Source organism: Artemia sp. Qi Xiang Cuo, chromosome 3 (assembly GCF_049724085.1).
Source record: "Artemia sp. Qi Xiang Cuo chromosome 3, ASM4972408v1, whole genome shotgun sequence".
NCBI lineage: Eukaryota > Metazoa > Arthropoda > Branchiopoda > Anostraca > Artemiidae > Artemia > Artemia sp. Qi Xiang Cuo.
In genome coordinates, this window is record NC_142796.1 from 59,574,952 (window position 1) to 59,592,714 (window position 17,763).

General features: G+C 35.3%; 1 protein-coding gene across 2 annotated transcripts in view; it reads left to right on the top strand.

The window, feature by feature from the left end:
• The window catches only part of LOC148954349 (sodium- and chloride-dependent GABA transporter 1-like), a 118,883-nt gene that overhangs the window by 86,849 nt on the left and 14,271 nt on the right, over positions 1 to 17,763 (top strand). For both annotated transcript variants that reach the window (XM_089087051.1, XM_089087050.1), the window contains one exon: positions 12,019 to 12,141. In XM_089087051.1, coding sequence (XP_088943177.1) covers positions 12,019 to 12,141 — 123 coding nt within the window. The remainder of the gene's footprint in view (positions 1 to 12,018; positions 12,142 to 17,763) is intronic.

Consider the following 17,763-nt stretch of genomic DNA (forward strand, 5'->3'; position numbering starts at 1 on the left):
CAGATAGAATGGTTAAAAAACCTAACCAGTGGGAATACCTATAACCATTTTAAAGAAAAATTCCAGATCCCCCATGAAAAATCAATTTGTGTCCCACCATAATAAATTCAACAGTGTGCAAGTAAAGTTAATCAAGTCAATATTAATAAAAAAAATAATAATAATACGAGTGATGTCAAAACATTGGTGATCAGAGAGAAAGGTTGGAACAGAAAATAACCAACGGTAGGAAGATCGTGGTCGACTGAAAACGACAAGTTGTATTGAATCACGTTTTGTGGGAAATCTGGGGGGAGCTCGCCCTCAAGCAGCGTTTAGTTTGTTGCGGGCAGGCATCATTTACAAATGAAGACCAAAGATTAACGCGTGTGGATGATAGATACGGATTATTCTCATCCAATTTCTGGTGGAACATAATACTGGCCGTATGTTTCGTATTCGCGACTTCCCTGACCATAGGAACCCTATTGACTTGTAATTACGGAAAAATCCTGAGACTAAGAAGGTGAAAACCAAGAAAAGAACACGGGGAAACGGCTGAAATGCAGAGGTTAAACCCGAAACCCCACGAGAACGTCTAAGCCAAGAAAAAGGCAAGACATTAGAAAACGAGTGGGTATAGAGGTCTCCACTCGTCCTCGCTATTTCTTGTTCCCTTATTGTAGTGTCGTTTGCGTAAAACCGTGTGGTTATGACGCTGCAACATGCGTTTCTTAAACAGCACGGACGTGCGTGAACAATGCAGGCACGAAATATGTTGTAAAATTAGACCTCAAAATTAATCATGTAGCATAAACTCTGTTTAAATGTTTATTTTAAATCTAATGTTAAATTAGCTAAGCGTTGAAAGAAGTTAAAATAAAGTGTATGTAGTAGTGTAAATTAGAAAGCATAATAAGAAACCTCACTTAAAGTTAAAGAATTAATATTTTATATCGTCGTTAGGCTATAACAACTTAGAAAAAACTTCTATGTAGGCTATTAAATTTCCCAATGGGAACTTTACATATATATTTCAACCAACATGATAAAAATTTCATTTTGTGTACTAATATTAGTGTATTTATTTAACTCTGTCTCGTAGCGTAAAATTCATGTACCCAATCGATACGTGACTTATTTGTACTATGAGTATTTACTTTAAAGAACATGTGATCCTGCCTCGTTATTTTTATTACAGGAAGTGGATTGACATATTTGATATCGATAATTACAATGAGTTGCCCAGTGCAGATACAACCTAGTAGCATCTATTTTCATCATACCTCAACCAACTAAGAGTACTCACCATAGACTGCAGGCAATTTTCATCCCAGCTACGTCTACGAATATTACAATTACCTTTTGATCGTTATTTCCTCGACCATGAACCATGTTACGGATCAGGTAACATTATATTTGAATCTCAGTATCCAGTACATTATCGAACTATAGAATCGCATAAATTCTAAGAACCCCATCGATCAGTACAAGATATAAATACATAAATATGGCCTATGATAATCATTACGGACCCATATACCATATGACCGCATAGTTATGATATTTGATGACCCCAAAAACTATTTATGTCACAGACTCACGCGTCGAATCCCTTTCGACCATCTCTCGGAATCCATCCTATTACTTCTGTGTGGAATTTCATATCCCTGCTGTCCCATAAATGAGACGAGATTGTTTCTGAATAATGGACCTGGAAACCAAAATTAACCCCAGTGACCAACCCCTCAGTGACAATATGCCCCTCCCAAAAGTTAAAGACAATATGTTGAAGGAGGCACTATAGTTTGATGTCCACCTATTCCAAACCCAAACTTCAATTCCCCCGTAATTAACCTAGGAATCACTGCAAAGGTTAATAGATGCAAGCCATGAGCTAACAATTTTATAAGAGACACAAATGAACAATTTTATACGAGAATACATTCTCTATGTGCCTCAAAATATCCCAAAAATGATGTGCTGAGAAGAAAATAAACGCACTCCCAGTGTTCGACCCCTTAAAGAGAAGGCACCCTATGAACTATCAAAAAGCAGGTGAGATTGAACTCTGATAGCATATTCCCACACCTGTAGTTAGAAGCATCATTTCCCAGTTGACAATCAGAGAAATCTTTTTTTGTGAACGCAATCATGCTCGAACTGCTCCATGAAGAAACTACATTGTAGTGCTTTAAAAATTTTGCCAAGACGAAAAGAGTGAAGGACAATAATTTACAACAGAAGGATTGAGTACACTAAAGACTCGAATGGTGATGAAATCGATGTGAATTTACATAGGTTACTTTTTAAGACCCTTAATAACTCAAAAATCCCAATATTTTTTTGTTAACGTTGCGTAGCAAATATCCCCAGTGAAAGTGTTTTAATGTTACAAGTGAACTTGGTAAACTCAATATTGTGTGGTTTAAATCGTTATTGTATGTAGTGTTAGATGTTCAGATAGAATTATGTGTGGCGTTGTCAAGCTGTTCATTTAATATAACGTAGATAGAAAATACTGTGCCATATAGACAGCAAAAAAATGCCTTGTAAAAAGTGAATTCAAAAAAAAATCTTATGTGAAGGTAGAATAGCCCCAACCTTGTTGGAAATATAAAAGTAATCAGTGTTAGATGTAGAAAAAAAAATCTTTAGTATAATAGCTACCCTAGAACCATGAATTGTCTTAGCCCGGTAGATGAATTTTAGATAGGGACGTAGAATAAAATTAGAAGAGTAATAGAGAAAATTTTTAGCACTCCTGAGTAAGCCAAAATATAAACATGAATTATGTAGAATAAATAGTTAATAAATTGCGAACATTTCAAAAGCTCAAAGGCTAGCAAGTGCTAATGACGGGACGTCATTAATTAATGGAAGGGTAATATGTACCGTGAGTAAAATGCGATATATTTAAAATACCAAAATAAAGTTCCTTCTTTCTAAAGATAATTCAGACTTCCTCTAATTAAGTTTAAATCTAGTGTCAAAAAAAGAAAGAAAAGTCCTTAATCAGCAAAGAGATAAATTGCAGTTAGCCTCAGACAAAGAACGGCGCTATCCAAGCTTTGGATTTCGCTAAGACAGTGGGCAATAAAAAAAAAGATTCTACGCACAATATTTCTAAGGAAGTTTAAATGATAAGAACCGTGTGAATGTTTAAATCATCAGAAATATTTAAAACAATTTATTGGACAAAGGGTTCGCATCCTTGGGCCACTTGAGCCAATTGTGAGCCAGTTCTTAGAGCGCAGGACAAAAAAAAACTACGTTTGATACTGGGGTAAAAGTGCTTTTTGGAGGTATTCGTAAAGGAGAGTCAGGACTATTTAGATAGAATTATTTCGGCGTACGATCTTTACAATTCTTTCATTGTTGTATCTCAGTCACCGTTATTGTCATTTGAAGTGACCTACTGCTGTTCACCTAAATATGTAAGTCTCAATAAATCTATTGCTGTTTAGCTGTGTTTATTTCATTTTATATGTCTGTATCTAGCCTAACGACAGGTAATTAGTTCGCATATCTCCAAGGCACGTTCCCTAGGAATCTGATCTCCAGATAGCTCGAGGAGAAGAGGTCACATTTATATGGCTACGCATTTTATTGTCTCTTATTAATTGAGGGTGGCGTAGGCCTTGTTTACACGATCTTTAGCGCTATAAGCGGCGCTATCGGAGAACTTATAAGGTGTAAGTTCACAGCTTCAGGGTATGATATTATATTTGACGCGGTCAATATTTATGACCACAATTAAGCCAAGTCCTTTCTTTTAAAGCTAATAATTTCCTCATTGCCACAAACGCCATTATCGCTACATAAAGAAAGCTCGCCAGTGTAGGACGCAGAGTTCCTATTCAGCTTCTGAAGTTCCTTGTAAACGGCAAACTCGAAAATTTCACCTACAACATCAATCTTTGCTTCAGTAATGAGAATCTTGATTTCTGAGATGGTGATTTACGGAAAGGTAATACAGATACCAATAACAAAGAAGTTCACTCCTGTAGCCGATAACAAGGTACCATCCTCTTTTGATTCCCTTAAGTAATTGGGTGTCATTTTACCAGCAAGTCTTTTTACTGACGAATGCCATTTGTGTGGATCTGTCTTAAGTAAGGGCATTATTTTGTTCTGCACATATTGTCTCTTCGCTCGTCTGTTCAGTTTGTCAATATTGTTCTTCATCTTGGCTGATACAACTGAATCACCATCGCTGTGAAGACGGCAGCGAGTCTTAATTAGGTCCTTGAGGTCGCTTGGGATCCAGGGTTTATCACTACCTGTAACAGTAATGGCTTTAGTGGGGAAATAAGCATGGAACATCTCCTGAAGTAGGCTATTTAGCTTACTGACTTTGACGTTGATGTTCGGCTCGGAGCAAATATCATCAAATTCATAGTTGCCGATTCTGTGACCGAACGTAGAAATTGAATCTCTTGCTAGTGGTTGTATAGTAGTTTTGAATCGTTCGGTTTTGGGGATTGCTGAACTTGCTTCCTAGAAAATTATGAAATGATCGGAATTCTGGAGAGGTCCTTGAGACCACGGTGCATCATAGAAGCGACTGCTGTGCTGCCACTCTGATGGGTCGGTATTGCAACCATTTGCCGCAAATCCAAGACACTGGACACCTACTGTTTCTTCGTTTAGTTAATGTCACCAGCAATCAAAAAGGCAGGAGAGGCATACTTTTGGCACATTTTGTCTACGAAAAACTGTATGTGCTCAATAAGTTCTTTTCTGTTTCTGGCACTCTCAGGGTAATAGACCGAACCGACAAGCAAACACGAGAATCTTCTTGATAAATGTGTTGGCTTACATTCCGTCCACAATATCTCATGGTAGAGTCAATTGGATCGCTTACCAGCTTTGACGGTAGATCGTCCCGAAAGTGAAGTCCTACGCCACCTCCACGACGATTCAAGCCACGGTCACGACGAGTATTAAAGTAGCCAGTGTGACCTTTAATGTACACTGACTCAGAAGTAATGTCCCAGCATTCACTTATTATTGACATTGAGGCGTTGTTTTGCTTGATTATAACTTCGTGTTCGTCAATTTTTATTCTTCAAGGAACGCGGGTTACACACGAGTATATTAAGCAGCTTTTGTTTAGCGGGAAAACACTGAGGACGTAGAACAGGCGGCGTTTTGTCACAGTCACCAATACCAACCAGTTCACTATACCAAGGAAACTTCACTTAGCATGTGCAGCAGCAATAGTTGTAATACCAGTAGTAGCATTTGTAGCAGTGCGCACATACCACTTTTGGTTTTCTTCAACATTCCCTTCAACACAAGATAAAATTTTCTACTTAATACCATCAACCGTTCCTGAAACATTGCTGATACGTCCTCTTGACAACCTATGTGGCCATAGTGTGTTTCGATTTAATTCAATACAGTTTCAACATTGCCTAAAATTTTAGTGTTAATACTCTTAGCTTTAGTCGCAGTAGTAGTAGGTAGTAGCACCAGTACTTATAATAGTAGCAGTAGTAGTAGTAGCAGTAGAATTAATAGTAGTAGACATAGCTTTAATAGCAGTAGTGGTAGTAGCAGTTGTAATACTAGTAGTAGTAGTGATAGTTGTAGGAGGAGTAGTAGTATTATGATTCAAATATTGTCTTTTGGCTAGTTCAACATCCCTCACAACAAGCCTTGTAAGTTTTAACTTCATACACAAAACTGTTCCTAAGATATTGCTGATATGTCCTTTTGAAAACCTCCATATGGGTGGCGTGTCGTGATTCAGTATACCTTCCCCCCCTTAAAAGTTCCCTGAAAATTTCATCTTCATACCCTTAGGCATAGTTGCAATAGTAGTCACAGTAGCACTATTAGTACTCAACTTAATACAATTAGCCATTGCTTTGACATTGTCAATATGTCCTTTTGATAACCTGTATATTCATATACTTTTTTAAATTTTAATAGTATTTCTCATAGGATTTCTATTTTTTGTTCTAGTTTTATTTGTTTTTTGGATAGTTCATGTTTTTGTATAAATCGTTACAGAAGCTGTTTATTTATTCTTTGAGTACTCTAATTAACTTTTGTCAATACGATGCAAAATCTATAAATTATCTACCTATAAATATAATCTTAATTCTGATAGGATTAATTTTTTTTTTTTTATTATATGCATATTTTTGTACATCTATTTTTTCTGAATATATATTATCTGAATCTTTGATTTTAATATGTTTTTGCTCTTAGAGACATATTAAATGTTTCGCTAATAAATCTAACTTATCTAATATTAAAGTAATTACAATTTATCAATTTAATAAAATACTAGGTACAGGACTAATTAGTTTTATTGACAGTAAAAATATCAGGATAAAACTACACTATATCACAGATATTATTATTTGTGTGCGTATATTGCCTTTTGTCCTTTCGATAACCAGTATATTCATATACTTCTTTAAATTTTCATCTTCATTCTCTTAGGATTACAAGTAGTTGTAATAGAAGTAGTAGTTAAAGTGATAGTAATAGTAGCAGTAGAACAAGTAAGTGTAGCACTGTAATTATAAGTAGTGTACGTATATTAACTTTTGTCCTTAAGATAACCAGTATATTCATATACGTCTTTAAATAATCATCGTCATTCTATTAGGATTAAAAGTAGTTGGAATATAATTTGTATTTAAAGTGACAGTAATACTAGTAGTAGAAAAAGTAAGTGTATCACTGTTATTATTATTTGTGTAAGTATATTGCCTTTTGTCCTTACGATAACCAGTATATTCATATAATTCTATAGATTTTCATCGTAATTCTCTTAGGATTAAAATTAGTTGGAATATAATTAGTAGTTAAAGTGGACAGTAATAGTATTAGTAGATCAAATAAGTTTATCACTGTAATTATTATTAGTCTGCGCATATTGCATTTTGTCCTTTCGATAACCACTATATTCATATACGTTTTTAAATTTTCATCGTAATTCTCTTAAGATTAAAAGGAGTTGGAATAGAATTAGTAATTAAAGTGACAGTAATAGTTGTAGTAGAACAAGTAAGTTTATCAGTGTTATTATTATTAGTCTGCGTATATTGCCTTTTTGTCCTTACGATGACCTCTATATTCATATACTTTTTTAAATTTTCATCTTAATTCTCTTAGGATAACAAGTAGTTCGAATAGAAGTAGTAATTAAAGTGACAGTAATAGTAGTAGTAGAACAAGTAAGTGTAGCACTGTAATTATTACTAGTCTGCGTATATTGACTTTTGTCCTTTCGATGACCTCTATATTCATATACTTCTTTAAATTTTCATCTTAATTCTCTAAAGATTAAAAGTATTTGGAATAAAAGTAGTAGTTAAAGTGACAGTAATAGTTGCAGTAGAACAAGTAAGTGTATCAGTGTTATTATTATTAGTGTGCGTATATTGCCTTTTGTCCTTTCGATAACCTGTATATTCATATACTTCTTTAAATTTTCATCTTCATTCTCTTAGGATTACAAGTAGTTGGAATAGAAGTAGTAGTTATAGTGATAGTAATTGTATTTTTAGAAAAAGAATGTGGATGTGTTAATTTATAATTTGGCTGCTCTAAGTGACTTTTGTCCTTACTAGATAAAATATATTAATTTTCGTCTAATAATTTACATAGTATAAATCAAAGGAATAAACTTATATGTACTAGACTACGTAGATAAATGTATAGCCATAGTAGCAGTAGAAAAAGTAAGTTTATCAGTGTTATTATTATTAGTCTGCGTATATTGCCTTTTGTCCTTTCGATAACCAGTATAGTCATAGACATCTTTAAATATTCATAGTAATTCGCTTTGGATTAAAAGTAGTTGGAATAGAAGTAGTAATTAAAGTGACAGTAATAGTAGTAGTAGAACAAATAAGTGTAGCACTGTAATTATTATTAGTCTACGTATATTGCCTTTTTGTCCTTTCGATGACCAGTATATTCATATACGTCCTTAAATTTTCATCGTAATTCTATTAAGATTAAAAGTAGTTCGAATATAAGTAGTAGTTAAAGTGACAGTAATAGTAGTAGTAGAGCAAGTAAGTGTAGCAGTGTTATTATTATTAGTGTGCGTATATTGCCTTTTGTACTTTCGATAACCACTATATTCATATACTTCTTTAAATTTTCATCTTCATTCTCTTAAGATTACAAGTAGTTGGAATAGAAGTAGTAGTTAAAGTGATAGTAATAGGAGTAGTAGAACAATTAAGTGTAGCAGTGTTATTATTCTGAGTGTGCGTATAGTGACTTTTGTCATTTCGATGACCAGTATATTCATATACTTCTTTAAAGCTTCATCGTCATTCGCTTAAGATTAAAAGTATTTCGAATGGAAGTAGCAATTAAAGTGACAGTAATTCTAGTAGTAGAACAAGTAAGTGTAGCAGTGTTATTATTAATAGTCTAAGTATATTGCCTTTTTGTCCTTACGATGACCATTATATTCATATAATTCTTTAAATTTTCATCTTCATTCGCTTAGGATTAAAAGTAGTTTTAATAGAAGTAGTAATTAAAGTGACAGTAATAGTAGCAGTAGAACAAATAAGTTTAGCAGTGGTATTATTAATATTCTGCGTATATTGCCTTTTTGTCCTTTCGATAACCAATATATTCATATACTTCTTTAAATTTTCATCGTCATTCTCTTAGGATTAAAAGTAGTTGGAATAGAAGTAGTATTTAAAGTGATAGTAATACTTGCAGTAGAACAAGTAAGTGTAGCAGTGTTATTATTATTAGTGTGCGTATATTGCCTTTTGGTCAGTTGATCTTCCTTTTTAAGTATTATCTGAGAGTTCCAACTTAATATACAAATCAATTCCTAAAATACACTCTTTTGACAATCTAATGCACATAGATTGTTTTTTTTAGTTCGAATTTGCCATCAGTATTGTCTCAAATTTTATCTTTATAGACTTAACTTTAATAGCACTCGTATCATCAGTATTTGCGGTGGTAGTAGGAGAAGTAGTTGCAGTGTTACTGTTGTATTAGTAGTAACAGTAACAGTAGCAGTAGCAGTATTAATAGCGGTAGTAGCATGCACTTGTTCCCTTTTGATCATTTTAACATCCCTTTCATGATGTCCTGCAAGTTCCACCTTGGCACGGTAAGCCGTTCCAAAAATAATGCTGATACGCCCGTATCAGCAATCTCTTTGTACATAGTATGCTTTGATAATGTTCAACTTTCCCCTCAGCGTTTCCTCAGGTATCAATTTCAATATCCTCAACCTTCCTAGAACTCGCTACAGAAGTAGAAGTTTTCATGATAGTAGTGGTAGTAGTAGTAGTTGTGGCAGCAGTAGAAGCAGTGGTGGTTGTAGTAGTAACAGCGTGCAAATACTGCCTTTTTCGTCAATTGATCATCTCCCTTATTACTTCCTGAAAGTTCCAAATTAATATTCTCAGTCATTCCTGAGTTACGCTCTTTTGACACCCATATACACATAACGTGTTTTGATTTAGTTCAATGCTCCCCTCAACATTCCCTGAAAGGGTCAACTGAATGACCTTAGTTTTTTGGGAAAGTAGAAGTCAAATATAAATACCTTTCTCAATAACATATTATGTATGTAAACAATGAAAGAATTGCCTAACTTACAGTCCTTACCCTGAGGGCTGTGAGGGGGGGGGTTGACATTCCCAAACGCATAACTACTGAATCTTTCAACAGTGCTGAAAAAAAAGATGTCACAAAGTTTTGTTTGGAAGTTTTTTTAGGGGAATGATGGGAGGGGGGGGGGGCTGGTTGCCCTCAGATAACTTTTGACTCTTAAAAAGGGCACTGTAATTTCCATTTTCAAATCAAATGAGCTGCATCTGAAGTTCATACGACCACCCATTCTATAAAAATCTTATATGTCCTTTTGTATGTTCTTTCGACTATTTTGAACAAAATGGATATTTTAAAATTGTAAACAGATACGTTTGATGAAAAGAGGTGTAGTCGGGAAAGGAGGGGGGCTAGTTGCCCTCTATTACTTTTGACTCTTAAACTGGAATTTGAACTTCCAATTTTCAACCAAATAAGCCTCTTCTAAAGTTGATACAACCACCCCTTCCATAAGAACCTTAAATGCCCCTGGGGCATAACTTACAACCCTTGCCCTAGTTTGTTTTAACCCAAAAGGCCTTGTTATATGATCTTTGGACTATTTTTTGAACAAACGGTTATCTCAAAATTTCTATTGGACGCACTTCGGGAAAAGACGACGTGTGTCGGGAGGGGGGGAAGCTGTCTTCTGATCTTTGACCCTTAAAAGAAGCACTAGAGCTTCTGAATACCAATCTAATGAGCCCCCTCCGTAGTTTATAGACCGCCCTTTCTATAAAAACTTCACGTGCCCCCAGGGCATAACTTACAACCCTTGCCCTGAGGGCTATGGGGGGTGTCATCTTTAAAGACATAATTTCTGGACCTTTCGACTATGTTGAACACAATGGCTATCTCAAAATTTTTATTGGATGTGTGGAGGGAAATGATGGGTGTGTGGTTTTGGGGGCTGGTTGCCTTCCTCTCACTTTCGTCTATTAAAAAGGTCACTAGCCCTTTGAGTTTCCAATTGAATGAGCCCCTTTTGAAGTCTCTACGACAACTCCTTGTATACGAAGGTCCCTAGTCTAAAAAAGAAAAAAAAATACATTGTCCCAAACATCGTTCTTTACTTAGGCAACGTTATTGCGCTGCCTATGATATTATAACCGTTTTTTTTCTTTTATAAATTGTCATTTGTTTAATTTGTAAATAGAAAGGCAGTGTTGTGTAAGAAATTGTTCATATAAAGAAAGAAAAACGAACAAAAATGGGATTTTTATAGGCCAAAATGAAAATACTGAAAAAACAAAGCGAATATTTCGAGAGGACAAACGCCTCTCTTCTTCAGCGCGAAACGAAATGATGTAACCAAGGAAAGTGCCTAAGAAAAAAACAAACGGGGAAAGTCAATGTCAAAAGAAGCAAAAAACCAAAGAAAAAAAAAAATCAAAAACTTAAAAGATGAATAAAATTCAATAAAAGCCAAAAATTGTTTATGTTTATTTTTAATGAAATGTGCCACTTACTCTGGCCCATTCACTCTTTACTAACTGGCCCTGTTCTACCAATTTGGGATGCTTGAGAAGCTACTAGTTATTCCGTCAGGGTGGGAAGGAGCGGGGGAATGATCTTTTCCAAGCAGAAATACTGAGGAATAGTGTGGAAAATTCTAGATAACATGAAACAATCTTGAACATTTGTGATTCTTATGTATAATGGTGGGAGGAAGATTAGGTTCCAAATGACCCACCTGGTATGTGTTGCTCAGGCGTGTGGGATATAGACCTCGTCAGAAAAATGTAGCAATGATACTTGCCTGAAATTTAGCTTCCTTTATTGGATTTTATCTTAAAGTTGTAGTTGTATACAAATAAGATGAGATTTATCAAACAGTTCGTGGTAACGAACTGTAAGTAAGGAGCGACCCGGCTCAATGATAACCGAAACTCTAAAAAAAATAAATAAGATTTTAATACTGATTTCAAATCCATAAGTTTCATCAAGTTTAGTCTTACCTATCAAAAGCTACGGGCCTGAGAAATTTGGCTGATTTTCGAAAAAAGGGGGAAAGACCCGCGAAAAGCTATAGAACCTTAATGAAAATCACACCATCATATTCAGCATATCAGAGAACCCTACTGTAGAGGTTTCAAGCGCCTATCTACTAAAATGTGGAATTTTGCATTTTTTGCAAGAAGAAAGATTACGGATGCGTGTTCATTTGTTTTTTCATAAAGAATTAAACATACAGTAAGTATATAGCATTAATCCCTGCAAAAGCTCCGTGACCTGTAAAGCAGGGAGAGACGAGTGAATACTAACAGAAACGATAATACTTTAATTTTTCTCTAGCTTAGTTTTTCAGCATTTTAGTTTTCTTATAAAACTCTAATCCCCCCTTCCCTTAAAAACGGCATTTATATAATTTAAAATTTTGCCTATTGTACCATGGCTTCAACTCATTTTTTTGTATTCCATTTATACTTTCAGAACCAAACAGTTGATGAAGTGGCAGCTGAGGGACCTGGATTATTATTCATTGTGTATCCATCAGCAGTATTGCGGCTACCCGGATCTCCTGCTTGGTCTATTATATTTTTCGGAATGATTCTAGTAAGTATCCTGTCCGAGTATCTTGTAATTTTCGAAATTTTATTTTCATAAAATTAAGTAGATAATTAAGTATTATTTAATTAATAAATTAAAAATAAATTTAAATAATAGTAATAAAAATGCTTAAATTAGAATAGTAGTAATAAGTAAATGACCAAATAATTTAAATAATAAATTGAAAAATAACAAAAAATAAATTATTGATTAATTAATAAATTGAAAATAATTTTGTTAATAAATGAAAGTTCTGTTAAAATTGGCCCGAAAATTTTGTGGGAGACAGGGGGAAAGACATTAATCAAGAACCACCAGTGGGGCCTTAATTTGGGTAAGATGGCTATAACCTAAATTTCACAACAAATGTCACATAAATACCTTTTGAATCACCATACCAGATATACATCACAAAATCCCCAATTTCCTCCCTATTACAAATAGCTTCAAATTTCTTAGAACAATACTTTATCGCAAATAATGACAAGAAAGAATGACACGAAAAGAATTTTTTTCGTTTTAGAAAGACTGCTTTTTTAAGTCTTACAATAATCGTTTATCTCTTGTTGTATAAATCTTACTTTATAGACTTGGTAAGTGTCCATAACTCCCAGCCAATCGCTAATCTGAGGACAATCAAGTGACATTATACAACAGGTGCCATCCATTTCTGAAATTATTTCTAAAATTTTTCTATTTCTACAATCAAGCAAATTTTCATATACTATTAGATTTTTTTTTTTATCAAAAATAGACTAATATTGAAAAGATACACAATTATTTTCTAATGCATATTTTAAATTCTATTAGATTTTTTAGAATAGTTATAATACTATTAGATTTTAATGAACATATTCAAAATTAGTGAAATTTTGCATATTAAGAAACAGTATAAATAATAGATTTCGTTGTTTTAGAGATTTGTTTCTATTGATAAGGGTCGCACTTTAATTAGATTATGTTATGACCAGCTCTTTGATCCAAGGCTCAAAGCTGCAAAGCAAGTGAGGAAAAGGGTTACTACTCCCTCCTTCTATCCCTGTTTTTTTGCCTTCAAGTTTAATATCCGCCAAAAAATATTCGAGAATGATCATAATCCCTGAAAAAAGTACTCCTCCAGATACTTATTAGGAGCGGGGTCTGAAACACCAAAAAACAATTATAACTTCACTGCTTTCACAGTTTTCAAGGCGAATACTTTTAACATTTTTTTTTGTAGAGATGTTCTCCTGGACACCAGTTTGGGGGGGGGGGGCAATTCTCATCAGAAACAAGAAGGTATTAAACATTGTATGTAAATAAGAAAATGAAAAATATTACCATTTAAATTCTTGGCGAAAAAATCTCCTGGTAGGAATTGCCCAATTCACCTCCCTCAAATCGCAAAATTTCTGGAAACAAGGATTAATAATATCCCCACCTTTGTGTCGGCACAGGCAAGTGAACATAATATTTCATATTACCATAGAAAGAGATTGTCTGTAATAAGAAAGGAGCTAGTACCCTCAGCACCTATATTCAGGACTAATCAAAATAAAAGATTAGAAATTAATTTATATCTTCCCCCAGACCCTATTTCATTTTTGTAGAGGGTCACGGCGAGCTAGAAAATTTAGACATAAAATACACCTGTTGAAGCAACAGGAACCCCTGCCCCTAACCTGCACAATACTCGTTGGCCCTCCTCAATAGTGCTGCTACTACTACTACTACTACTAACATGTCATTGCGGCATCAAACCACATGAGGACAACACAGCTGTGTATGCTCCTCCTCCATCCCAATCTTTTTATAAATTTCCTCTTTACTCCCTACAAGAAGTCCCAATATTGCTTTAACTCTTTTTTGCGATATGTCCCCAAACCATTCGGAGACGACCTGCTTTTCGTTTAGTCCTAGATGGTTAGCCGAAAAGGACGATCTTTGGCAATCTGTCCTCCTTCATCTGCAGAACTTGTCCTAGCCATCTCATTCGTTTCTCTCATTATGGCCCTAGATCGTGGGATAGAAAAAATTTTTTCGCACAACATACGGTCAGCCAACAGTGTACCCAAAACAATCCATAGATAAAATTTTTGTGGAAAACATCTAACAAATTCTTCTATGTCCTTCGAAACACACACGTTTCAGACTCATACTTAACCACTGTCATTACTGTAATTTCCAATATTCTAATTCGCACTTATATTCCTATTCTTCCAAACTTTTTTCGACTGTAGAAAAAAAAAAGCCTGGACCTTGGCTATTCTACTTTTTGATCTTCACTGCACCCACCGTCTTTACTAATAATACTACCCTGATAAGTCAAGCTGTCCACTTGATTGATCTTCTCATTACCCAATGTCACTACTTTGCACTCATTTATGCCCAGCATAAGCGACTTAGTCTTCTCAACATTAATTTCTCAACATTAATTCTCAAGCCTCTCTTTGCACTCTGAACTCTCAAAACCTCTAAAAATGATTCATATTGCTCAGGGGTGAATCTCCAGCAATTTTATTGGGGGGCGAGAGGGGTCCATATCTGGATAGTCAAAGGACATGGGATGTATAATAATTTTTTCTCCACATTATTGGGGGGGGGGGCAACTGCCTCCCCTTGCCACCCTCAAACGACGCCCCTAATTTTGCTAACCTTTTCATCTGAGACACTCAAAATCATTAGTATTATCTAAGTCTAGGAGAGTCATACTTTACCATCGATTCTCCCATAGCCTTTGTCGTGTCCGTGAAACTTTCATTTTTATATTCTTAGCTTTAGTAGTAGCTGCAATAGAAGTATCATTTTGAGCACTGATAGTGGTAGCAGCATTAGTAGTAGCGTGCACATATTGTCTTTTGGTCAGTTGATCTTCCTCCAATTATTTCCTGAAAGTTCCAACTTAATACCATAATTCATGGCTGAGACACACCCTTTTGACAATCTGCCTCCACATAGTGTGTTTTGGTTTAGTTCAAATGTCCCCTCAATATTCTGTCAAATTTTAACCTCCTTAATAGCACTAGTATCATAGTAGTAGTGGTAGTAGTAGGATCAGTAATAGCAGCAGTATTAATAGCAGTAATGGTATGCACGTGTCGCCTTTTGGTGATTTAAACAACCCCCCCCTAGATGCCAGGAGATGTGAGCTTGATATGGTAAGCCGTTCGAAAGATATTGCATAAGCGCTCTTTTGGCAATCTGTATGCACATAGTATATCCTGATTTAGTTTAACTTTTACCCTCAATATTTCCTCAAATTTTCACTTCAATATCCTCAGTCTTGGTAGTAGTCCCTACAAGCGGCAGTTGTAGTGGTAGCAGTGGTAGTAGTAGCAGTAGTAGTAGCAGTAGTAATTGCAAATGTTACCTTTTTGGTCATTTGATCATCCCCCTCATCGTTTCTTGAAATTTCCAGATTAATACTCTCAGTCATTCGTGAGTTACACCCGTTCGACAACCGGTATGCACATAACAAGTTTTGAGTTAGTTCAACACTGCCCTCAAGATTCTCTGAAATGTTCACCTGAATGCCCTTCGTCTTTTTGGATGCTAAAGGTTAAACAAGCCCGTCTTTCTCAAAACAAATACTATATGTAAACATTGCATAACTTACAGCCCTTGCCTGAGGGATATGGGGGGGGTATGTTTCAACTACGCTGAACGAAATTTCTATCTCAAAATTTTGATTAAATTTGTTTAGGGAATTGATGGGCGTGGGACGGGGGCTGATTGCCCTCCAATCAGTTTGATTCATAAAAAGGACACTAGAGTTTCAATTCCCAATGAAATGAGCTCCTTCTGAAGTTTCTACGACAGATCCTTCTATACGAAGTGCCTTGGCAAAAAAAAAGATTGCGCCCACATCGGTCTTTACTTAAGCAGGTTATTATTGCTAAGGTAGTCTTTACTCAGGCACAATTGCGCCGCCTATGAATGAGGATTGAGGACATGTAAAAACATGTAAATGTCAATTTGACAAAGAGCGTAAATTTAAAAATGAGATTACAATTAAGCTGAAAAGTCCAATGATCCACATATAGAGCGAGGAGGTGAAAGAGGAGAAAGAGGTTCAAAAATATAAAAATTTGAAAAGAATTTTAGGGGTAGTTTATGGGCTGAACCTTAAGCTCTTGCTTAAGCTGAAATTAACCAGCATTATATTTCACTGATTGGATGAAGCTCAGAGCTAATTGCTTTCCAATTAAAACAAAATTTAACATGTTCAGAAGACAAGTATACTAGCCTGCTTTGGAAAGATGAGGACGATTTGGTGCATTGCTTCAGTCGGGGCTTTCTACGATAAAGAAACAATGTCTAAAAAAGTATAGAAGCAAAAAATAATAGACAGGAGAAGGGGCTTGTACAAGAATTATCTGAGTTATGAACTACTATATAAAATATGAACTAAGGAGGTGTGAAGTGGAAACCTTGTATTAAATTGCTGAGGATCTGGAAGATGCAGCTAGACGACATAATAGTAGAATATTGTACTGGTATGTTGATAAATTGAGGGGGAGTAGTTAATCCAGACCAGTCCTAGTTAAAGATAGGAACATGGCCACAATTAGTGATAAGGAGAGAGTTAAAGAGGGATGGGCAGAACATTTTGAGATTGTGCTAAACCGAGATAGAGTTGTAGGAAAAGATCTAGAGGAAAATAAAAAAGTTTATGATACCTTGGATGTGAAGGAAGATTTGATTTGTGAGGGAGAATTAGCGACAGTACTAAAAGGATTAAAATAATCTTTTTAGATTATGATCAAGCGTTTGATTCTGTTGATATAAGAGCTTTAGCGAAGGTCCTGTCCCTGTATGGTATACCAGATAAATACATTAAAGTGATTAGTGCTATGTGCGAGAATAACACTGCTGCGGTGAAGGTAGGAAATGAGGTTAGCAGCTGATTTCACATTCAATCAGGAGTTAAGCAGGGTAGTGTTCTTTTCCCTTTTATCTGGATTATTTTGATGGACTTTGTTTTAAAGAGCACGGGAAAGGCAATGGTAGACCACGGTATCAAATGGGGATGAAGAACTCTCCTGGACCTAGATTATGCTGATGATTTAAGCATCCTAGATAAAAGTGTGAGAAAAATGAATGAACTTTTAGAGGTTTTGTGAGTTCAGGGTGCTAGAATAAGTTTAAAAATTAATGTTAAGAAGGCTAAGTCACTAAGGCTAGGAATAAGTGAAGATGAAAAGGTAACGTTGGGTAACTAAAAGATTGATTTTGTGGACAGCTTCATGTACCTTGGTAGCATTATTAGTAAAGACGGTAGGAGCAGTTAATATATCAAAAGTAAAATAGCCAAGGCCCAGGGTGTTTTTCACAGTTAAAAAAAAGTTTTGAAGATTAAGAAGATAAGTCTGCAAACCAAGATTAGAATCTTGGAAGCTACAGTGATGATAGTCGTCAAATATGGCTCTGAAGCATGGGCGCTCCGAAACGTGGATAAAGATTTGCTAGATGTTTTCCAGAGAAATTGCCTACGGATTGTTCTGGGTACCTGGGTGAATGACCGTATTTCAACATTAGGCTGTACGAAAAATGTGTTTCAATCCCAATTTCTAGGACTATAATGAGAGAAAGATTGGGATGGAAGGGCAGATTCTGTGGATTAAGGATGACAGATTGCTAAAGATTGTC